The 25,347-nt window shown below is 40.1% G+C and overlaps 2 protein-coding genes across 4 annotated transcripts in view; one reads left to right on the top strand and one right to left on the bottom strand.

Moving 5' to 3' along the window:
• Nucleotides 1-3,643, top strand: part of SNX24 (sorting nexin 24) — a 96,513-nt gene extending 92,870 nt beyond the window's left edge. For both annotated transcript variants that reach the window (XM_052778064.1, XM_052778063.1), the window contains one exon: nt 2,614-3,643. In XM_052778064.1, the coding sequence (XP_052634024.1) occupies nt 2,614-2,684 (71 nt within the window). In that variant the 3' untranslated portion in view covers nt 2,685-3,643. The remainder of the gene's footprint in view (nt 1-2,613) is intronic.
• A 1,923-nt stretch (nt 3,644-5,566) lies between these two features.
• PPIC (peptidylprolyl isomerase C) lies at nt 5,567-13,725 on the bottom strand. 2 transcript variants are annotated; one of them, XM_052778065.1, is made up of 5 exons: nt 13,537-13,719; nt 9,619-9,732; nt 9,037-9,130; nt 7,190-7,374; nt 5,567-5,784 (listed from the first exon to the last, which is right to left on the bottom strand). In XM_052778065.1, exons 1-5 carry the CDS (start codon nt 13,702-13,704, stop codon nt 5,656-5,658), a joined length of 690 nt encoding a protein of 229 aa, XP_052634025.1. In that variant the 5' UTR covers nt 13,705-13,719; the 3' UTR covers nt 5,567-5,655. The 2 variants fall into 2 exon arrangements, 1 of the variants encoding a protein (XP_052634025.1); XR_008233647.1 differs by lacking the exon at nt 5,567-5,784 and adding an exon at nt 8,559-8,803 and having other exon boundaries at nt 13,537-13,725.
• Nucleotides 13,726-25,347: the final 11,622 nt, after the last annotated feature.

The raw sequence follows: 25,347 nt of genomic DNA on the forward strand, positions 1-25,347 counted from the left end.
GATAAAAGTCTCTTCTAATGCGTGACATATTTAAATATTAAGTAGGCCTCATTAATGACATCTGCAACAAAGGACTTTTCAGGCTTTTGCCAAGGCATTTTTTGGCCTTGACACACAATATTTAGAATTAGGTGAATATTCTTTGTATTTGAAGACCCTAAAACATCAAATTTATTTGCAAGTTATGCTTTAACAATGGATTAAAACACAAATTAGAATGTGAGTTGTAGTTTTAAAAAGGAAGAAAACCAAGCTGTAAGTCTAGAGGTTCTACAAGTTGACTTAAGTCTAGTTAGAAAGAAACAAAGTTTTTACACAACTACCATTGCCTTTAATTCTTCTTGGTTTTAGTTTGCAGCAAAGAGAAAATATAGATGAGCTTTCTAAAATTTTCTCTCTCAGATCAGTTCTTACTTTAATAGACTCTGATTCCTTTGTAAAAAGCAGCCAAGGTTGTTCAAACTATGGCCAAAAGTAAGTGTCCATTAGCAACTAACCATTCATTGTGTGTACTCTCTGAAGATGGTGAATTGTGACAGTTGATTGGATCAGAGAGGGAGTTGTCTTTCCTGGATATAGGAATGCCTGTGTTAACATCTTCCTATAAGATAGGAAATTGTGTATTTGTGGGATTTTAATGAAATAAATACTTGTTTTTCAAACATAATACTCATCAATTTTTTTTTCCCCTCATTGCACTGTTACTTGTCTTCATAAAATATAGTCTTGCCATTTTTCTAATGACTGGACTTTAAGCATTGTTGAGTTGCAAGGCAACTTTCCAAAAATAAGATTCACAGTTACAAACCACATTGATTTTCAAAGTCACTTTTTCATGATGTATCTAACACAGTCTAAGCGCATGAGCACATCACTTTTTTTTGTGTAAAGTGGCCACTTCTTTTTGAGGGGGTGGAAAAAAACAGTTACTATTTTGAAGAAAAATGAAGGAAAAATCTAAAATTCTGCAAATGGAATATGATACCTCAGAAGCTAAAAAATGGAATCTCAGATTTACTGTCACTTGTTTGAAAATTGTTCTGACAATAAGCTGTGTAAGTATCACAGATCTGCAAGACTGCTTTGATGTATTTATACATTTAACTTAAATTAATATGCTTGATTTTTTTAAGCAACAAAGCCTCACAGTAAATCTGATGCTGTAAAGTTGCATCATCTTTTTAATCAATACTCATTTTCCTATATATACTGTATGTTATAGAAGAACCAGTAAAAACTGGTTTCTGGAACTGCAGCATTTAATTTAGAAGGAAAGCATCAGATTGCCCTTACAAGTGTATTTTTAATAACATTAATGACAACAGCATATGGTTATTCTACCAGGGTGATTTGGGATAGCTGAGCTTGCAGGACTTGGAGGAATCATTATTGGATTCAAAATATGAACAAGTAATTTATAATGATGATTTACTATGAGAAGTTGAGGAGAATTATGCATATATTGTTTATGATGGAGGTTGCATTTCATTAAAACATCCTAAAATATCTCTGTTTGTAATATCTTTAGTATAATACCTATGAGGTAACACCTTTAAGCAAATACCGAGTCCCAATCTACTTTTTGCTCACTATTTTTACCTCCAAAATGATATCAGCAAAAGAGTTAGGGGCAAAACCTAATTCCCACCCACATCAGGTGATCTAATTTATCAAGTATCTAATGATTTTTATGAAAGTTGCATCTCCCCTTTTTGAATATCCTGTAGGCTGATAGGTGAAGGAAAGATGTGATTAGTGTGGAAGTTTTGTATCATCTGAAATACTCTGTTCTTCTAAGCAAATCCATTTCCTAGTGTACTAGCAATTTTAAGATTGTAAGATGTCATCAGAAATTCTTACTCTTAATGCCCAGTGATTTAAGTAAACCCTTCATTAAAAACGCAGGAGTTGGTGCATTTGAAAAGTATTTTCACTTCAGTAATGTACATCCAGCCATTCCTCTGCGTGGATCTATTACTGTGCTCTATCAGGTAATTCTTTCATGCTGAATTTAACATGAAAATTAAGTGCCAGTTTCCTCTACATCTGTGGTAAGAACATAGTGGGTTTTCTTCCTTCAGATATTACAGGATGCCTTTTGTAACACGTGACACTTTATGTTGATTAGACAGCCTGAAATTTTCCTGCCTCAAATAATCATCTCTGATTGTACAGGCATCCTCAAGTCTTCTCAGTCTAAACATTGCTGTAAACCACAACAGAAAAACAGCTTTGAAGTATTCCCAGTAGCAATCTTGGAATTTCTTCAAGTATATTGAGATTTTGTTAGAAATTGAATTGCCAGTGTAATCCATCTTCCTTCTGAGAAAAGATTCAGATCAAGAGCTGGAGCCTAGCAGCATTAAGTATTAGAACATCCCTTGAAATCAATAAGCTACAAATCTGGCAGCGCATTCATGCAATGCCCAGCGCTACACTAAAGTGGCTTTAGTGCTGAAACAGCATTACTAATAGCACATCCCCAACACGGATAAACAGTTGAGTGATGCGGTAACTCAAATTATACAAGGCCTTACCTAGTTAAGTTTCACAAAAACATTTATATTTTACTGACATAGATAAGAAAGCAAGGGTTTTTTTCTTTTTTTTCAGATGACTTTCCAAACGTAGTTATAGAAGGCATTCTACATGGAATATTTTACCCTCATTTACTGCCCAGGTAGAAGTGATGCATGGCTAGAAGAAGCTGAAGCAAGTCTCCGAGACATGTTTGATGGAATTAACAGGAATAAAATTCTGTGATGTGAAAATTATGCTCAGAAGCAAGAGCCACAACTTCAGTTTAAGTTCAAGCATTATATCTTTTTAAGTAAAATCAATATGTCACTACAATTGCTGCTTTTAAAAAAAGAAGATATGAAAACAGTATTGAAGTTAATGATACATTCTATATATTGACATGCTCTAACTATTTAACACTAAAAGCTGAAAGTCATACACTGAATTACCCTAACCTTTGAAAAGAATTGAAAACTTTACTAATTATTTCTATAATTTCTATCATAAATGACACTAAACATTTTTACACCATGATTTTTCCCAGCACATTACCCATTGCTGGCAGTGGATGGATTAAAAGTGCTGGCACTGAAAAGAGTGTGTAAGAAATTGCCAAAAAAAAAAAAAATTCAAGCAAGAAGAAATTGAAAGCAATTTAAAGTATTTTGTTCATTTTTCTTAAATTATTTTGAATCTGCTTTTTAATATCAGGTTGGAAAAGAGCCAGTGCAGGTGTATGGAGAGTTTCTAAGGCAAAAACATGCTTCCACATTCTGAAATAATACATAGCTCACTCTCAGGAAATTTTCTAGATTTCAGCTGAAATAATTTTATCTAGCAGGAGATTTTACATGGCATTTATGCACCTCCATTCAGTTACGACATCCAATCTGTGTGTATGTTTACTCGTCACATCAACTTGCAGACTGTATTCCATATCTTAACATTTTGTAAGTCACGGAGCATACAACTCTGCGGTAAGCTAAAGCAAGAATATGATTACGTAGTAAAATGATAAAACTAAAACTGATACATATATATATATATATATTTGTTCAGGTTTAACTGGAAATTTTTATGTGTGCTACTGGACATTACAAAATAAATTACTACATCATGAATGTACTGCTTCAGTGTATTTTTGGTGCGTTTGTTCAAACAAGACATTTTTCTGAGCTTGTATCACCAGAGATGGGTTTTACAGATATTCCACATGAAGCATGAGAAAATACCTGGGTGTTTGCTCATTTAAAACTCTCAGCACCATGCTATCTGAACATCCTAGGCTTATAAAAAGTGTATGTCTTGGGGCAAAAAATTCAGTGTAATTGAACAGCCAGCAAGTCATTGGGTTCATCAGAGGAAGGGTGTTGCATAAAAGTGGTAAAGGCAAAGCTAGACACAAACAGAAGTCTGATCCTGGAGATGCATGGGTTGCCTCCTGCTGACTACTAAATCTGTTTTAAAGCTGCTTGGGGATGGTGAAAAGCTGGGACTTGTATAAAAGGTAGGCCTGTGACTGCAGCACTTTTTCAGGTAGCAGAATTCTCTACACTGTCTCTAGGATCAACCTCCAGGAAAGCTTTCAGCTACTAGTGGAAACCTATATGGGCAAGGGAGTCTGAGGCATTCTCACTCTTACTTCCCAACACTGCTTCCCAGTGCTGCTTTTCAGAGACTTTTACTTTAAGCAGTTAGTAGAAAGAAAAATGAACAGAGGCGAAATGCAAGTCTGATTGCCTAGTACTAGGCAAATTTAGAGGCCCTCGACACATTCTCCTCTAGCTCTGTTTTTAAAGAGGACTGTAATCCTTTCACAGGTCTCTGAAAAAAAGTGTCGGTATTTACCCTCAGGAGAGGCCCCAGGTATGGATGGTGAACCACAGAAGCACCCTTGTAAGGACAAATGACATATCAGGAGGACCTGAGGTAAATCCCTGCCCACTGCGTCTTCCTGTTTCCATGGGAGGGGGGTGCCAGTAGGTACCTACAAGCTCTGTGCTGTAGGTACTCGCTCTTCCCTTGCACCACTCAAAGTCTGGATACCTCACATGGGCTCCAGGACACCCTTCAGGAAACTAGTCACTGCAAAGATTAAGAAGTGATGTGCTGCCTACTGTGCAGGTGGATGAGTCCTTCCTCAGATCTTGGCATTGACTCTTCGATCTTTGAGTTCTACAACATTGGAAACTCAAGAGAAATAATCCACATCTTCTTCCTGTGGAGTACTACGTAACTCACTAAAGAACCTAACAAATACAGCTGTCTTTAAATGGTACCTTATGGTGACCTTCTTTAAAAGCTACCAGTTAAGTTGTCAGCCTAAGAGTTATTTTAGAAGCAATACAAAAATAATGAACCTAAAGTTGCATCTCTGATATACAGCAAAACTGCAATAAAAAGCATTTCAGCTTTATCATAAATAACATTAGCTTGGTGTTATAAAATTCACTGTGCTGTAAAACAAGGGACTCTTCTATTTTAATCAGTTTCTAACTGATGATCTTATTTAACAATAGACAGAGCTGCTCTTTCTTGGTTACAGGATTGTATCTGAATACTGTGGGTTTTTGAAAGACAGCCTGGACTTTATCTGACACATTGAGAGAAATTTACCATCCCTGCTCTAACCTTATAACCTCATTTCCTGGAAAGCAGCACCCCCTGCTTATTTTGCAGAATTTACTGAGGTGAGAAAAAAGGCCTTTGTGGGGGGAAATACTTAATGAAGAATTTTTTTTATTTATTTGAAATCAAAGTTTATTTATTCAAAACAGTCCTGTATTTAATTTTTTTGTTTGTTTTTAAAATGCTGATACTGTTACAGAAAATATTTTCAGTTGAAAAGGCAGAAACAAATATTGCAAAAAATTTCCAGACAACCTTGAAAAAACAGAAGTACTTCTAAAATTTTTCATGAAAGACTTTTTCTGCAAGATCTAGGATTTAGTGGGGTATGTCCTGAATTTCAAGGAGTGACAGCTCCATCAAGTTGTTATATTGGCAAATGGTAAGTATTGTCTAAATATAGCCTCATATGGTTTGAGACAAAAACTCAATGAATAGTTGAGATCAGTCAAAAACAGGCCTTAAAGAAAAGTGATCAAGTTTTACTTTCCATTCTGACTGTTGGTCTCACCAGTCACCTACTTCAACTACAAATGGTTCTTTTACAGCTATTTTGCCACTGTTCACAATCACACAGTCTTGAAGGGGCTGGTCATGTTCATCTGTCTGCTGGAGTTCTATTGAGTGCACCACAGACTGTAAAAAAAAAAAAAGTAAAAAAAATATTCAGTTTGGCCAAGGAAGCTCCAGTGGCTCAAGTCTGGTACCAGGTAAACAACTAAGTGCTCCGAGCATTACAATTTATTAAGCAACTTCTGAACAAAGACCTTTACCCTGTTGAGTTCCCATGTGCCTTTTTCCCCCCCCCACATTAACAGTTGTGCCACTCTACAACCCACACACAGTTGACAGAAGCACGTGGAAGGCTGTTTGCCCTTCTATAAAAACTTTCAGCCAACAAAAATATCATGAAGAGGCAACAAAATAACCCTTTCAGCTAATCGACCTAGCACATACAGGGTCTATCTGTAACCTATGAGCAGAAAGTGAATCCAGAGAACATAAAGGATAAGCAATAATTATTTTTCTAATCATACAGCATAACTGTACATGCTTCAAGAAATCTGATGACTGCTTCTACCTTTACTGTAACACACACATACACAGATTTTAAGTGTGGTATGAAGCCCTCCAGTCAGACAGGTACAGGTAAACTACGGGCCTCATGCTAGGCAACTAATTAAAGTAGTATTTTTAAAGGACAAAATTTAGTTAGGAATACTGACTACCTGGCTTTGGATATCTGTTCATTAATCTAACTAAACTAAAACTTAGTCCAAGTCTCTCCTCAAAAATTTTCAGCTACTACTGTAGCTCATGAGAACAGATTTCAATATGAATGTGGGAGTGCAGTGCAAGTGTTCTAATGAGGTTCTCAAACTCCTCAAAGAACTGGTCAGTGCAGCAGGTCATGTTTCCCCTGTTCATTTCAAAACACAGACTAAATGGAATAATTTAAAAGGAAAACCAGACTACTGGAAGTATAATCAGTTGGAAGTACCATTTTTAAACTTAAATTCTATTTGGCCCTTGTACAGTTTTGCAGCTGTGTATGGTTTGAGGGAATTAACTACTTTTTTTTTTCCCCACAGATCTGAATACATGTATTTGTAAACTTTATATTTACATGCTTCAAAAACCGTAACAATGAAAGTGTTATCCATAGCTAGCACATGCTACAAAATTAGATTTTAGCTTGTAGAAATACAATTATTTCATGGCTAACAGCGTTAGTGAAAGGGGGACCTTAACTTACTCCATTTATAATCTGCAAAGATGTCAGTGTTGATTTCAGTGGTTAGTGGTCTGAAACAAGAGCTGTGAAAGCCAAAGCATGATTTAAGTTCCATTTCTGCAGTCACCATTTGCTATTTCAGTTCTAAATCATCCAGTTCCAAGCTCTTCACTATCATTTTCTACCATGTACATATTAGATAAACACTTTTGAACCACAACAGTGTAAATTACACTAACACAGATAAAATGCAGCAGAATTTGTCCAGATTTTCTTGGATTAACCCTGCCACTAATTTTAGCTTACCATTCCATCAAGGACTTTGCCAAATACTACATGTTTTCCATCTAACCAAGAAGGCTTTGTCACACTAATGAAGAATTGGGATCCGTTGGTGTCTGGGCCAGAATTAGCCATGCTAACCCACCCAATTCCATAGTGTTTGAGCTTGAAGTTCTCATCTGGAAACCTTTCTCCATAGATGCTTCTTCCTATGACACAAAATACAAAAGCAAACCTTAACAAAAAAAACAAAAAATAAAACAAAACAAAAATCAAACACCCACCCCATCCCACCTTTGTTCAAAAATGGGAAAAACAAAGTATAAATTCAGGACTTGAAGATTCATTGTTTGAGTAAGTACAGCAACATTACTTCCATCATCAGTGATTCCATAACTGAAAGCATTTTGTGTGTAAAGAAAAAGATAGGCTAAAACACCACATATAAGAGGAGAGTATTTAAAGCTCATGATGCTCTATCCTTCGAATTTAACAAGCAAGCCGAGTACCTTCAAAGGTCCTGCTTACATACACCACTGAACAACAGTATACTTCACCCTGTTGAACAAATTTAAATTACATAATTATGGCCACTAAAAATCAGGTTGCCATGTTTTGTGACAATTTTAGTCTTCACTTTTACAACTTTTCCTCCTGATAAGAAATTGCTTTAGACATGTTTAAATACATGAAGAACAAATGGAAGTTAGCTTAAAAGACTCAGTGTGGAATTTCTGAGTGGAATAATAATAATGGAATCACTACATAAGGATTTTGATGTTTCTAAAATTGTTCAGAAGGGAAACCATTTAAGTCCTGTTCAAACGACCACCACTTTGAAAACAGAAGGATGTCTTCCCTCATTCTTTATTTGTACAGTGCCTACCACAATGGGTACACCGCTTCCAACACCACCAGATACCATCCCAATAAACAGTATTAGCAGGCAAACAAACCCTGCCTACCTTTAATGCTAAAACTGTGTCTTTGGTATTTTGGCCTTCCCCATTGTTCTCTGCAAGGAAAAGGAATGTGTTTCCCATTCTGTCCCAGCGGGGAAATCACTAACATTGAATGTACGCATAATGGAAGACATGAGAAGCCAGACTGCATGCAATGCACGAGATGCTGCGCTGGGATTGCCCTCCTTAGCGGACTGAACTGGTCTTCTGGAGGCTCAGGAGGGAGAAGTGATACACACAGCAAAAACTCACACCACCAGTAAGTTTATGGTTTTAAACTTAGTAAGAGAAAAAAAAGAGGGCAGAGGGCATGACCCTCATTTTCTGATTTCTCTACCCCTGATTTGAAATTCCCTCCCGCAGCACATTTCAGAAGGCTCCACAGAACTGGCTGAGCCAAGGGCAGAAAGGACAGCCTACTCCTTCCCTACCTGCCTTCCCTCTACACGCTTTCACTGTTTTCTGCTGATGACTCAAACTGTTCACGTATACATGCAGTCAATGAGTGCCTCAGGGAAGGAGCGCTGTTGCGAAGTCAGAGCAGGGGAAGGGCGGAGACATCCGTCTTTTGGAGACAGTATGTTGTAGGAGCAGCTGCGCTGGTCAAGTGGCTCCAGCCCACAATGCAAAGCCATGCTTCTTGAATGGGGACAAGTCACAGACAGAAAAGAGCTATCTGCAAAAATTGAGGACAAAGGAAGCTCTACAGATACTTATAATCAGAAAATCCAAATAATTGCAGCCTTATGTTCCAAGATGCTTGGAAAAGTACTAGATGCTCCAATACAAATGTTTGGGGTTTTTTTCATTTATGGGAGCTGAAAGAGTGAGGGAATGTGCTGTTTTGCCCATCTTTTCAGCAGACATTCAAAAAAGGAGAGGGAACCTGTAAGATACTAAGCATGTTACCTCCTGATCCATCTCCAGCTGTGAAGTCTCCTCCTTGAATCATGAAGTCTTTGATCACACGATGAAATTTACTTCCTTTGTATCCATATCCTCTCTAATAAAATGAAATAATTCTTTAAATGAATGTAACATCCAATTCTATACAGTCACATGAAAGTACACATGTAGTAAGTGGCCAGATTTCACAGAATATACCACCACCGGAGACAAATACTGGCAAGAAACAAATTAAACTGAGATACAGGTGAATGGAGCTGGGCTACTGCCACAAAGCAGGTAGTACTCAGGTGATCAAAGCCATTGTCTTTATTTGACTGGTATCTGACCACAGTACCTCTACATGCTAGATCTGCATGGCAGGGACAGATTGAGGGGGTGATATCCAACATCTCGTAATTACATCTTGTGAACCAAGCCCCAAGGATGTGAGAAGACACACAACAGTGCACAGCCTTGGGGATGGCACTCTTGCACAAGTTCCACTGAATTAAAATTGACAGTTCACAATTGAAACAGCATTAAACAAATATTTACTTCCCAATGCAAACTTGAGTACACAGTGGAAGAAAATCACAAACATACTTCTCCAGTTGCCAGCGCAAGGAAGTTCTCCACAGTCTTTGGGACAACTTTTCCGAACAATCCAATTACAATTCTGCCAACATCTTTGTCTCCAATCTTCACATCAAAGAACACCTGAACGTTTTCATGAAAAGAACAAAAGTGATACAAACATGAGCACAAGAAAAAGGCCAAGCTTTTGAAAGCATAAGGTGGTAACAAACTGCTTCTGGCTGGTCTGTATGAACAGTATCCTTCAATTTCTGAGGGTGCTGTTCAAGAAAAAAATCCTTTCAGAGCTACCAAAATCAGATTATGCAGAAAACTGTTTGAGAATTGGTGACTATACATTTTGACTCTTACTGCTTTTAAGGGCTCAGTGAGACTGCTGTAACACAAGTTTGAAGGTAGTGTTCAAGAAGATTTTTCCCAGACATGCACGTCTTCACAGCTGTACAGAAAAGATGAAATATGAAAATAAGGAAGAACAATGACACTATTCCAGTGTGGTGAACAATAACAAGGAACTACAGTACTGACACTCCCCACAAACAATATTGCTATCCACTCATAATCTTCACTGTTCTAGGCATTAGTATGCATGTGATTAAGTGTAGGTAAAAGCCTAAATTTCGTTAAATTGACAAACAGTGGGAAGAAAATCCTATGGCTCAAGCAAGGAGTTGCTTTCCCAAATATGAATTCAAACCTGATAAGAGAAATAACCAGGCTACATTATTCAGCTGATTGCCTAAAAGCTTCAACATAGATGTTGCTAAAATGCAACTTCAAAAAGGCAAATGAGTTATGAAGCATTTTAATATAGTTCAGAATATATGAATGCGTATTTGAACATGCAAAAATGTTCCAACAATTACTGAAAATAGGAACAGCTGTCAGGAAATGAGGCATTTTGAAGTTCTGAAAAAGTTACATAAAGACTATTACAACTTCTAGGAAACAGCAACGTGTATTCCTATGATGTGGTATTTGCAGTTCCTTGTGGCGCTTGACCAAATATTACTTGTCTGCAACGCTCAGAAATTAGTCCAATAATGATAATAAATGGCCACAGTCTCTCCAACATGAATGCCTCTTTCACGCTGTCCTACTAAACATTTCTACCGTTTCTTGATCTCCCATGTGGTTTTGACTATTGAACTTTTGGCTAATGCTATAAAAGCTCTATAAAGAAAATAAAATTCCTTTTGATACACCTCATTCATTTCCTTGGCACTTGGCACTAAATAACATACTACTTAGATGTGTGGCTCCCAAAGTATTAACAGCACACTTTCACTAACTTCTTAACATTTTTATAAGCATACCTCTCTGAATTTTGTCACCAGGGTTATCTAAGTAAGCAGTATTGCCTGCCTACGTTTTCTAAACACACCTTATTTTACCTGGAAATGTTGTCCTAGTAGAAAGACTGCCTGAAATATATAAGCATATATAAGTAACACAACCAAGGCTACCAAGCTAAGACCCCAGATAGTAGTAACATCAAACACTTGCACAGACCACATGCTGACACGTCCGCCATATGTTGTAAACCTAACCCAACCTGAAGCTTTCATTCATGGCAGAGCTGCTCGCCTAAGCAGCAAACCCAATACTTCCAAAAAGCATTGCTTCAGGTTATTCTGTGCTTGTAAACAAACAGTAAGTTCCTGGCTTCCTGTTAGCATTCAACATACCTGTGCTACATGCTTGGTGATTTTTTGAAAGCTCTGCACTTCTTAATTACGCACCACATAACATGTCTGTGCACATTTCTGGCCAGGACATCAAATACAGAAATATTTGCTAGCCCTAGATGCCATTTTTGTGTAAAGAAACCATGGTTTTTTAAACATATTTTCTCAAGTTCTCTGGAAACTCAGTAAGCATGGTCAACACAGCAAACTCAAATCTCAAAAAACATCTGGCCAGATTCTTCACCAAAAACTCTTAAAGAAAATAAATATTATAAATTTTCAGTCTTATTAATATTTATATAAATACTTAATCTTATTTACAATTTGCAGTAAGTATTTCACGACTGAAATGAAAAAGAGTGCACCAGTAAGAGTGCCTGGTTCTCATGAAGTTATATATAATTTACACAAGATGGTGTATATCAAAATGAAAAAACAGCCAAGAGTATTCAATTATTGGGGGGGGGGGGGGGGGTAAAGACTCCTAGACACCAGGCAATAAAACAACAAATGCAAAATACTACATGTGGAAGAGGACTATATAGCCATAATAAGGGGTCCTAAATTGGCTACCACTCAGAAAAGACATCTGGAGTCTGATTTGATGAGCAGTTTGATGGAAAGTTTGGCTCTGGACTTGTGAAGGTCAGAGAAGGAAAATGAATGTTAAAAATCATTAAAAATGGATAAGGACAAGAGATGGCCATAATTACGCCGTGGTATAAATCTGTACTGTGCGTTCACACCCTGAGTGCTGCATGTAATTCTGGGTTCTCTATTGCAGAATGGTAAAACCAACCTGAAAAAGGCAGAGAAAAGGGCAGCACAGATGCTCAAAGATCTGGACTACTTTTTATATGAAGAAAGATTAAATAAAAATATGCAAGCTGAAAGAGAGAAAACTGGTGTGATTTGCTGAGCTCTGTAAAGTTATGACTGGCTTGGACAAGGAAAATTGGCACAATTAAACTAGACTACATTGCCAGAAGATGATTTGGAGGCCAAAGCCTACGAGACTTACCCCTCCAAAAAACGAAATTCATGCACTAGAAACTGTAGACAGTTGTAGACAATGGTGGCAATGAAGTTCAGAGAAAAATGCACAGCCTGTGGCTTAGGAAGCTGAGGCTGCGCCAGAGGGAGCAGCTCTGCCCCTGCCCTGCCCTGTCACGCTTTCACCAGTGCAGGCATCTTTCACCAGGAACACGGCACTCCCTCGTGAGTGTAGGTGGAGGGGTTGTTGGGGGCAGAAACATCTAAGCCCTACTTTATCCAAAGCCGGACCTCCTGCACCAGCAAAAGCTTTCTGGGAAGGGATGCCGGCACGTTGCGATAACCGGGTCCATCCCCGCCCCACTGCCAGGCCCGCAAGTCCGTCTCTTGGGCAGTGCCATCAGCAATTACCGCACACGCCTCCGGCGCAAACCCCGTCCCGCGGGCGGAGACCTGCAACGCCGAGGCACGCAGCTTCGCTGGCAGCACACTCTGAAGGACGACACGGTTAGGCTTAGGTTCTGACCCACACCAGCTGCCCAAGCCCGTCGCAGCAGGGAGCGGGAAACAAGGGGGCAATAAAATGACAGTTCACAACACCAGGAGTTTCAGCAAAGGCGGGGGGCGGGGGGGGGCATGACAAAAATAAATACAGCACAGCTGAGCCCCAGAGCGGGTAAAAGCCCACTGCTCAGCGCAGTGCAGACACCACCACGCAGCCCCCACGCTGCCTACGGCAGCAGCAGAGACCGCAGAAGCAAGGATGTAATTGCCAATTGTAAAGTTACCCTGTCTGTAAGCTAGAGGCAGGCTGAGCTAACTAGCAAGTTTGAGGCGTGCCAGCGCCTACAGAAAGGGGGCATGCCCAAAGGGGTTAAAAAAACCCCAAACAAACCACACAACGCATTTATAAAAAGGGAAAGTTAAGGCGCTTGTCCGAGCCCTCCCCAAACCCGACCCCCACAGGGGCCTCCTTTCTGCCCGGAATCCGGCCCGGGAAGAAGCGAGCCGGCGAGGGACCAGCTCGACACTCTAAAACCGGGGTAAAAGGCAGCCAGGCGGCCCCCACACCCTCAGTAAGCGCCGACAATGGGCGCGGAACCCGCAGGGAAAAACAGCCCCTTCGGGGGCCCGCTGAGGAGACGCCGCGGCCCCCTCACGACCGACCGATCCCGACTCGCCTCAGGCCGGCAGCCGGGGAGGCTTCCCGGCCGGCGGAGCCGCCCCAGCGGCGGGCGAGAGTCACCTTGGCTGTCACGCTGGGTCCCCTCTTCTTGAAGCCCTCAGCCACCGGGGCCAGGAAGCAAAGGCAAGCAACAGCGCCGAGGAACGCCGCCGACCCCCCGCGGCCCATGGCGCTGAAGCGAGCGCTGCGGCGCCTGCGCCCGCCGCCGGGCGGCTCCTCCCGCGCCATGTGGCGGGGGGGGGGAGGCAGCGAGAAGGTCACCCCTCCGACCCGCGGCCGGGGCTGGCCCTGCTTAACTTTGGAGGGTGGATGGGAGGGGCGAGGCGGGCGGAGCCTGTCGGGCGCGCGGCCGTGGGGGAGCCTGCCTGGGCTGAGGCGGGCGCGGGGAGGGGTGCGGTGGCAGCCGCCCGCCTTCAGAGCCCGCGGCTGTCTTCCGAGCGGGTTTTCCTCCGTCTTGGGTACGGGGGCTCGCCAGGGTGAGCCCCGGACCCCTGGCTGGGTTTCGGGTGGTTGCAAATGCCGGAAGGGTCGCAGTGCCCGTTGCTTGGCGTGGGGTGCGGGGTGGGAAGGCGCGTGGGCTCCTCGGGGGCTCGGCCTCGCCGAACAGGAGCAGGGGTTACCTGTAAGGGGCCAAGTAGCCCGGCTTTTGGCTTCAGCCAGTCCGTGTGCACGGGGGGTTCCTTGAGGAGCCCACAAGTGGGTGCAGTAGCCAAAACAGTAGGCGTTCAGGGGGTTTTGACGGCAGATTGTTGGTCCTTCATCTCTGAGGTATTAAATGTGCTGAGCAGAAACATGACCCTGTAAGGCACTTGTAACGCTTCTGGTTTCGTTTGTGTTAGCAGTACAGGTGCAGTGCTTGGCACCCATGTCAGCACCACTGGCTTTGAACAGTAAGGAGCTGCACCAAGCGAATTCAGCAAACGCAAATGTCTTTCCCAAGCCATTGCCTACCAAGACAGGGAAGAGGGATCCCAGTCTAGCAAATTACTTTGCCTTTGACACTGACCTGTTACCTTCTCTGCTCTAAAATCGTTTGCATTCAGGACCTGTCCCAAATGGTGTTGCTGCTACAGTAGTCCCTAGAAAATCTGTAAACTGGAGCAGTGAAATTTGTGGGCTCCCAAGTGCCAGCATGTGGAAGAAGAATAGTTAGTAGATACTGATATGCTGCAAGCAGAAGGCTGACAGCGCCCTGTGCAAACACACGCAGGATTAAACTCCGCAGTGCTGTGTTTTTGGGTATATGGCATAGCACCTATGCAAAGAGTTTGGTGCTGGTTGCAAAGCCAGCCCAGAGCTCAGGTGGAGTGCCTGAGGGAGAATAAGCTCCGCACTGGCACAGCTACACTGTCACTGCCACTGAGCCTCTCAGCTTGAGGCTGTGCCTCAGTTAGCAAGTAGCAGACACAGTAGTTGGTGCTGAAAAGTTGGTATCTGCACTGTGTGCTTTTCAGGTGGTCTGTCCAGCTGACCAAATGCCCATTAGCAGCTGAAGAGTGCTGGGCATGCTTCTGGAACACTACTTCTGGTTTAGTTTCATCTGACAGAAGTCTAGTTTGTGCATGGCAAGACCTCTCTGCATTGAGAACCAAAGCACAGCAAGTAGGGGTGTTGGAAAGATCCACTTCAAAAGTGCACTCCTGATCCAAAATAAAACGTACCATAGACACACCCTAATGCACATCTTTGACTACAGATTGGTCATAGACTGTTTTTCACAGGGGATGTCAGTTCTCCGCTGTTTTCCATTCTGCTCCACATGCTGTCTACACTAATGCATCTGAATGCAATGAGATTCTCATCAGGCAACTAGTAAAAACTCATTTCCCAGGCACAGCAGAGTGGTGATTACTGATTCCGCATCACATAGTGCATGAGCAGAAACATGGAATGATCACCTTGCTTAGTTGTTGACTGACACAAATAGATCCCCTTTCCTCAAGAGGTGTAAAATATTTGTGGTTGTAGCTCCTCAGTCAAAGAACCACCTTGACTAAGCTGGGGCTTAACTTTGACATCTGACCTATGTGCTGGCATTTTGTAAAACTTGAGGGCTTTACTGAAGCCCTGCCCGTGGGGACTCACTGTCAGCACTGGGGGCTATGGGGCTTCAGGGCATGGTTCAAGACATTTACCCAGTAGCTAATTAGATCTGTTCATCTTAGTGCTGAAACAAAAGTAGTTCATGTGTGTATAGGTGGTTAAAGCACTTCTTTGATCCTGTTGTTAGTGGTTGCTATATTTCACACTGACATTCTTCTTTAAATATCAAAGCAGACCCAGACCTTCACTGTCTCTTATGCTAGATTCTTTCATATGTCAGTGCACTGTCAGCGAGTATGTGAGTATGAGAGTTTACTCAGAGTAAACTGAGTATGTGTTTATTTTCTCTGCCTGTTTGATAAGGTACTAAGAATTTAAAATTATGATTCAGCTGCCTTCCTTGCATTGTGTCACCACGTAATAATGGTGTTTGACTAGCTCTGGAGTTAAGATTTACTACAGAAATATAACAAAATCCAAAGATACACTGATTTGTTGCTGCAGTTGGTTATAAAATTTAAAAGGACTGTATTATTTTACAAATACGTTAGAAAATAGTTAGGGATTTTAACTAAATACTCACAGAAACCTTTTGCAGCCCATATATATACCTAATCACATAAATGTCAGTAGTTAAAATCCAGAAGGAGAAAACTTGCCATTTCCATCTCTCTTTATCACTAGCAACTACCTCTATTACAGCTACCTATTCAGTATTTGCCTGCTCTGAAGTTGTATTCATTACACGTACACTAAACAAGGTATGTTACAGACTGTGGGATGTTCAGAGGGATATGATGAAAATGGAAAAAGGTTCCTCTTGGAACATATATGAGGGCACGTTAAAATTCCTCAGCACTCTGCAGGTAGTATTTTTAGGTATGGAGTGAGTGGGAAGAGACCTATGTGGGACAGAGCATTTTTGATGCTCCAGATGCATGCAAGTCATAAGATGAATGTTGACAGAAATGTGGGAAAAGGTGGAGCCATAACTAATTCTAAGTTTTGAATCTGAAAGAAGACAAATACAGGCTGATGAGACTGTATTTTCTTAGAGCAATTCAGTCAGAGTAGTACACTGGTTCAAATCATGAGGTGCAGAGGACCAAGCAATGAGCTGGGAAGACAAGAAAAGGTGATATGGCTAGGCAGCTCCTTAATTTAATACTCCTTCATATAGAAGGGCCTATTCAGTGTAGGTATGCTGAACAATACTATCCACAGTACTCCCCAGAGTTCCCTTTCACTCTCAGTAAAAATGTTGGTGTTTGCAAGGATGACTTCCCTGTTTATTGAAGTGTAAATATGTTTCATCCAGGTACAAGATGGCGGTATGAGGCAGGAAGAATGAAATGAGTGGTTAATAGCACTGAAGAGATTTAAAAACAGCAAGATGAGACAGAATCTGGTTTACATTATCTTGGGAAGTTTATGCACATTGGTGATGCTGCTAAATAATTTTTGGAAGCAGATAAAACAATGTTTAAAGAGGAAATCTCGAAAAGAGGCAGAAACTTACTATGTTCAATGAAAACTCAATTTTACATGGAAAATCTCTTCCTGACGCTGAAAGAAGTACATGTTCTTGTTGGAGGAATCTGATGTCATGACTATCAAATGGAAAGTACACAAAAGCCAGACAAACAGTACGCTGTGTACTAACTGTGAAAAGAAGGAAATCCTTACAGTAAAATTAGGGAATAGTATGTAAAAATCTGTTATGACCTCTCCATTTGTCCGCTTTAATTGTTCATAACTATCTTAAAGATTTTGGAAGTCTCCACAAACTCTCTACACAGACAAACTGAGAACTACACCGAATTCACTGTGGCTTTGTACAGGCACAGTTTCTCTCTATTAAAAAAAAGTACAAAATCAGGAGAGGGTCTGCTACAGAAGACCATTCTTTCCTGTTCCATCCTCCCTAGCCATAAGCAATTTGTTCACCTCTTCGGTGCAGCTGATTTGAAGACTGTTATCATTTCTCCCCTCAGTTTTCTTTTCTGTAGACTAAACAACCCCAATTCCTTCAGTCTTTCCACATGGATCAAATATTAAAGCAGGCGTCATCTGGCTGCGTAGTTTTTAGTTGAAATATTACCTTTATCCTTAAATGCGAGTAGAAGTTACAGATAAGCACATTTTGTCATTTCTTGCTTTTTTTTCTTTTTTAAATTGATCAAGGGACCTGAGGCTATTGTGACAAAAATTACGTAGCCCATTAAAAGAATATGTTCAAACTATCTTGTGTTTGTAATATGGTGCACAGGGCATTTTGCATCTTAGAGCTAGCAGACATGCGTTATTGTGGTGCTTGTTGTCTTCTGAAGTAATCAAGCCTTTAAAAGAATAATTTGCTACTGTTTGACAGTCTTCAATTTAAGTAATAGTATCTGTAATGAGGTGTTTCATTGCTTCTGATGGGCTCTTTACAATTTAAAATGGGTACAGAAGAGAGATATATTAAGCATATAGCATCTGACAGTTTTTGATTTCTAGTAGTACTTGCATTGGCAGTAATTCTAGCACTTCCTTTCAGCACTATGGCATTTCAGTGAGCTATGATTTATTGTAGTGATATAGAAATATTTCATATCCAAATTGCTCTAGTATATCAAGTTATACAGGTAAAAAGAATTCTGGGCATGACATATGTAATAATAATGCTTTATGGTTCTATAGGCACTTTCATCAATGTTAACTGCTTGACAGCTGCCAGAATAAAACTTGGAGTAAGCACAGTGTTTTGTAAGCCTGCTGTAACTGAGCTTTTATTTTTATTTCCTTACTTTGAAATGGGATTTTGATTCTCAAACCCAAATCACTGAAAGTGTGTAATCTTTCCCAGGCTTCACAATGCCATCGTATTACTTGTCCTGGGTTTTTAGCCTATCACTGGCAGCGTAAAGTCATATGTTTAAAGCCAAACTTTAATCCCACAAAGACTAAGAAATTACACCGCTTCATATTATACATTGTCTGAATTATAAAATGGTTAAAAGCTCTAACACATCAGGGCCATTGTGATTGCATATAATTCTAGGAGACCACAGTCAAAAAAAAACAACTTCAGGTCCACAAATTGTAAGTCTCTGTATATGGTCTTCATGAATAATGAAGAAAAAGGTTTATGGGGAGTTTTGTTTGTGGGGTTTTTTTGTCTTTTCCTTTATGTGACTTCAGAAAGATGGAGTGTATCATATGTACTGTCTCTTCTATTAAATCATTGAAATAGCTTAGACTTCTGTCATCTGGTGCACTTACGCAAAATAAATGTGTCCTATGCTCCGGATAAGTGTCTTCCTTTGGTGAATAGTTTTTAAGCTTTTAAAATTTTGAATCCAAATGCAATTTGAAGTGTTACACTTTCCACTCTAATGGTCAAAGCATTTATTTAGGTGATACCAGCAATGTGTTTTCAAAATAGTGCAGCTGGAGCCAGAACCATTTTTGCTTTGAGCACATTTGTTTACAGGATATCAGAACTATCTGTAATTGCATATCTCACTGCAGTGAGCATTTAGCACATAGTCATTCATTTGAATTCTGTTTTTCTTAACCTCTGCAATTGCATAAGATTCCTTAGGGGAAAAGAAAAAAACTAGCAGTAAAGCCTAGCTGTAAGGGAGCGTACAGTCAGATTTCTTTGTTTTCAAGGCAAAAAAGCTAAAACTTCATAGCATTTTAAAAGTATGTGGGTTTTGCTCTCTCAGATTATTACTTACAATAAAGATTCTAGTTCTCCAAACACTTTTGCACATGCCTTAACTATGGCTGTGGTCTCTCTGCCATGTAACTACTCACATTTAAAGGTAAGTACATAGGTGTTTGAAAAGTATGTCTTTGTCAATAACTTTAAGTTCCAGTAATCGATACTTCTAGCCTGATAATGCCCAGAGGTGCAAATCAGGATATACAGCCTGTGGCTCTGGGCTCTTAAGAGGAAAGAGGAGAGAATTCCTTCCTTAAAAATGCAAATGAGAAGTTGAAAAAGCTGTGGAGCAACATCATGTCATATGACTATTGTGAAGAATTGATCCAGCTTTGGTCTTTTCATGTGAGGTTTTAATTATTATTAATATAGTTGTTGGGGCTTTTTTGAGCAAGGTGAAAGTAGGGGAAGAAGGAAATTGGAAGAGTGAAACAGAGAAAGCTCATTAATTTTTTAGGAGGTACATAGCAGCTCAGAAGTTAACACTTGGAAGACGACTAACATGCTCAGCATTGAGCAGGCATGTGAATGAGATTGATCCCCACCTTCCAAATACCAGAGGAGACTGTAGTATTCAAGAGGAAAAGTGGGGCTTGCAACTGCTCAAGAAGAAAATTACAATGACAAGTACAAGAGTTTTTCCTTTACGATTCATAAAGATACCGGTCAGATGTTTAGAGAGCTTTTATATGAAAAGTGGTAATTTTAGAAAAGATCAGAGTATCTAGAACCAGTGAGAAGGCTCCTTCAAGGATGGTTTTAAATGGACAAAAATATGTTGGTGGTTTGTTTCAACATGATTGAAAGGTTAAGATAAATTATATTTCTCTCTTCAACTCACTCTGCAGCCTGCTACGCTGACAGAAGTACAAAGTTAGCTTCATTAGTGCAGGAAATATGGCTTAGAAGATACAGAGAAAACAGATATGTGTAATTTCAGTGTCCCTGAAGTTCAGCATTGTTATCACTGTGCTAAAAGTACTGTCTGATCAAGGACCCCATCTATCTAGTAGGTTTCTAATCGGTAAGATGCAGTGTTACTGAAGAGATGAATTAATTTACTATCTTACAGAATACACTATGTAAGAAAGATATCTCAAGCTGCCCACAAAGATTTGGGGTCAGTTCTTCACGTGCATAGTTTTTTTAACTTTGAAAGACGTTTCATACTTACGCATATGCAGTTGCCTGCATACACTTGACTTAGATACCACCCTATTTGTTGCATGTTTTGGGGTCATTATGAAAATATACACTGAAGTAAAGAAAATATTTTATTAGAGCTGTAATATTCTTCCTGGAGATGTTGCCAATCAGAGATCAAATTTCTGAGAAATACATACCATGATCCTTTGTCTATATGAAGTCATTTTGTACAAATTTTTGTACATTAAATGTATGCAGTAGCTAAAGGAACTCTGTCAGGATTACATAAGGATCTAGGAAAGGCTGCTAGTGCTGCTTACAAGATGAGCAGTAAGTGCTCAGCTGTAGGCAAGTATATATAGTTGGTGTTTTTCCTTAGTATCTTTTGTTTGAACAGTGTTACTGTCAGTCATATATGAACTCCTGTACAGTGATCCTCGTTAAGAATTTCTGTGTCACAGTGTCTAGGAAAGTGTGATGGTTTCTTGCACTTGAAAAAAAAGCAGTATCCTGACTAGCGTGGTACAATAACTCTGCACGTATTGACATTTTAGTGGTGTTTGCATGGGTTTTGCAATATTCAAATGAATGCCATTGAAGCTAGTCTTCTTTTCTTCTCTTGTTATCTCTTCTAAGTTGATTCTCCCTATTCTAAGTGATCTATTTTATAAAAATCCTACTCTAGAGTGCTTTGAAAATTCTACGTTTTGTGTCCAGTAACTTATTACAGCAGTCACCCTTATATTTCATCATAGGGTTTATTGTAGTGCTGGTAATGAGTGGTAGTGTGAGTGTGTTATTTTTGAGAAAGGAATTCTAGATAATTTGGAAATAATTCTGATTCTCAGTTTTGGAGAGCTTCACTGATGGCAGTGGGACCCTTTTGTGGTGGGTTGGCCTTGGCCAGATGCCAGGTGCCCACCAAGCTGCTCTATCACTCACCTCCAGAAAATGAGAAGGAGAGAAAACTCATGGGTCAAGATAAAGGCAGTTTAATAAAGCAAAAGCAAAATTAAAGGCCACGTGCAGAAGCAAAGGAAAACAGAAGATTTATTCTCTACTTCCCATCAGCAGGTGATGTCCGGCCACTTCCCGGGGAGCAGGGCTTCAGTACGCCTACCAGTTGCTCCAGAAGACAAATGTCATAATAATGAATGCCCCCCCATCCTCCTCCTTTGTCTTAGCTTTATTGCTGAGCAGACGTCATATGGTATGGAATATCCCTTGGTCAGTTTGGGTCAGCTGTCCTGGCTATGTACCCTCCCCATCTCTTGCCCACCCCCAGCCCACTGGCCTCTGGGGGTGAGGGGGGGATGTTGGAGAGAGACCCTTGATGCTGTGCCAGCTCTGCTCAGCAGTAGCCAAAACACTGGTGTGTTATCAACACCTTTCTAGCTACCAATACAGTGCACAGCACTATGAGGGCTGCTATATGGAAAATTAACTCCATCTTAGGCAGACCCAATACAACTTTATATTTACAAAAGTCAGATGTTCAGAGGTGCCTGAAGAATCTCAGCACTGAACTCCCATTATCAAAAGAGGAACCAAGAGGCCTGACATGAAAAGCTGGGGATTTTAAACACCTTGTTCACTTTTGGGCAAGGAGCTTTCAGCCATTGGGGAACTTTTCAGTATTGTTTTTTGATTTCACAGGGTTAAGCTAGTGGAAAAGAGTAGTGTTTTAAAGATTTTTTTAATGTGTCAGCAACCCCCTAAGCCCTGAAGACTACACAAAGCATTTTAAAACAAGAACTTCTTACAAAATACATAGAATATACATAATGCATGGAAATGCAATTGCCTGGAATGACAATTTGCTCATACTGCTGTCACTTCTCAATATTTAATTCATCAGAAACTGATGCTGATGACATGTTTTCCACTTGCCATTTGTGTTCTCTGTATTTCCTGTGAAGCAAGACTTCTAAGCCTTAACTGTAAGTATTTGTTCTTAGGACATTGCCATTAAATGTTTTACTGCTTTTTGGTTTTATCACCCATCGATATGAAGCACTGTAACATGTCAGAAGAAGTGGAAATGGTCTGGGAAATTTAAACTGGTCTGAAAAAACAGAACAGGCCTCTAAGCAACCTGATCTAGTTGAAGATGTCCCTGCTCATGGCAGGGAATTGGACTAGATGACTTTTAAAGGTCCCTTCCAACCCAAACCATTCCATGATTCTATGAAAAGGTATCAAATTTGTGACTGCAAGCAAAGGAAATAGCTCAAGGATCAGATGTGTTAATATCATTTTACTGGGAAATGCTTTCAGAAATATGACTTCACATTGTGTTTTATATGCTGAAATACTTAGTGTAATTGTAACACCATTGAAACTTTTGTTATTTCTTCAGTCTTTAGATTGCTTATACTTTGCTGGATGCCATGTTTTCTCTATGTCTGGAAGCATACCTTAATTATATAATGTTTTGTATGGCACATCTCACAGTTTTAGTTGACAAAGTAGTGATTTGGATGGTGAAACAGATTACAGAATCCCATTTATATTATATAATCCATTAAATTCTAGATAATCCTCATTAGAGCCCCAAAAGCCTTGCATTGATTATTGTTTTTCAGTTCAAAATGGACTTTGATGGATTTAAATCAAATCCCACAAATGCTACCTGGAAGCTGATTTATTTTTATGTCAATTTTTACATATCTTAAAATATGGCCCTTGTTTCTACCAGAAGCAGCGGCAGAGTAGAAACAGAGCAATGTTTCTCTGATTGTATCTAGGGATATGTCAATGGTATTCTTAGAGATATTTTGGCTTGGCAGACTACTGGTGGCATTTTCTCCACATTAAAACATCAGATTGATAAAGTCCATGTACTGCTCTGTTCCAAAATGTTCAGGCTTCTTTAAACATTAGCATTCTTATGATTTCATTGGCACTGCAAGCTTCTAGGGAACTCACTTTTTACAGATCTCTTCCTTCACATCTTTCCTTCCATCAACCTGACAAGTGAGAAAAAAGTCACCCCTAAGATTGCCAGTTGTGGCTGCTGCTGAAGGCAAGGGATTACAGTGAATACTTAAAATTCAGTTCCAGGAAAGCTTTTTCCTTTTGGGGGCTATGCCCTGTCTCTCCCCCACTTGACAGAAAAGCCAGCACTTGCTTAGATTTAGCAATGTTCTGTGTCAAAATTCTCTAACTTCGGACAGCATAGCCAGGGAAGTGACAGCTTTATATGTATGCCTTTGTAGAAGACCTCAGTAGTGTTGTAAATCTGGAGTTTATTCACAACTGTTGTGTTCATACATTGCTATAAAAGCAGACTGATATATCGTGCGATGTGCAAACTACTGTTTTCACACTTAGGACACCAATCTGTAAATTTGAACCAGTAAATCTTCTTGAACATGAAGACAAAATTGGTACTCATTTCATAAACACATTGGCTATGTATATTATGCCTAATGCAGCAAATGTTCCCCTAGGGCATAAACAATGTCATCCACAGCTGAAGTGTTGTCTTTTAATGACATGGTTCATAAATTATAATGTCATTAGGAAATTAGATTCAAACCATTTAGAAAACCAAAATGAGTGTTTGAAATGTAAATTAGAACTTGGATCTTTTTTCTGCCTCTTTAGCATCAGTGTAAACTCAGTTCTTACAAAGTGTTGTTTGCCTCTGTCAAAGCAGGATACTCAAGAGCACATGAACGGCGCGTTGGTGAAGCCTTCCAGCAGGGGTGTCCTCTTTGGCTGACCTTCTCTCCTCTCTGTCTTCTGTCTGTGATGCTTCCCCATTAATTCCATTTTCTGTCTGAGTAGGATTTTTACACTTGGTAGTGTAGGATTTGTGCATTTGGCAGCATGTTAAGATCAACTTGGCTAAGGGTGTTTTTGTATTGAGACTAAGAGTATCCACATGTGGTCTTTTCTGCCAGAAGGTATGAGTGGTAGAAGAGACATTTCACAGCTATGATCTGATTATATGAAGCTTATCCATAGTTGTGTCTGAACCTCTTACCAATTCATAGATAGAGGCATGACTGACGCTTCTTCCTTCAGACCTAGAATAGGTCTGCATGACTACAGATATTATCACAAGTCATATTTCAGCCATGACCTGAATAAGCAAAATTGTCAGGTGTCCCAGTCCTGACTTTTAGAGGAAAATAAGATGACGATGGCTTTCAGATCATTTCATTAGAAAGAACTCCTCTGTGAAAGCTGGGACAGGAGCAGATAATCTGTGAGAGACAGCTAAGAAGGAAGACAGGGACAAGTTCATACTGTGGCAAGCTGGGATAAACATGAAGTTAAGGCTTCAGGTTTCCTTTCCTTTCCTTCGCTTCTCTTCCCTTACCACTGACTTTTTCAGAGATTTACAAAAAGTTTTAGCTCATCTGCCTGCACAGTGACTTATATCACTACATCATTGCTACACAGAGATCAGTGGCTCAGTTGCAGGTACCATCTGTATTTTTCAAAAGTTACTCTTGGGAGAGTAAGTGACAAGTCCTCACTGGAGCAGCTTCCAGCAGTACAACGACAACTGTGTCTCTGTCTTCCAGTGGATGCTATTGTCTCTGCTATTAAGACATCAGCATGCTGACAAGAAATCAAGTGCAGCTAGCTCATCCTGAATCACAGCAAGGTCAAAATTGTGCTGTGAGATGATGCTTTGACTACCTGTCTGAGATACTGTTTCCAGCAGTATACAGACCTCTGTGTCGCTCTGTGAAGCCATGGCATCCTGTCTGAAATTGGATAACCAGGTAGCATCAGTATCTACAAATGCCTAATGCAACATTTATCTTGCCTGGAAACTTTGTCTCTCCCTGCTGGGTAAGGACGTGATAAAGAAAACGGTGAATTTTTTTGAGATCTTGAACAAATCTCAGCTGCTTCAGTTGAAGCTGGCTGGCTGAGGCTGTTAGAAGCCCAACAGTCACGGAGCTCCTATCCAGCTTTGCATCTGCTTTTCCAACAGGATCATCTTCAAA

The sequence above is a fragment of the Harpia harpyja genome, chromosome Z (genome assembly GCF_026419915.1).
Source record: "Harpia harpyja isolate bHarHar1 chromosome Z, bHarHar1 primary haplotype, whole genome shotgun sequence".
Classification (NCBI taxonomy): domain Eukaryota; kingdom Metazoa; phylum Chordata; class Aves; order Accipitriformes; family Accipitridae; genus Harpia; species Harpia harpyja.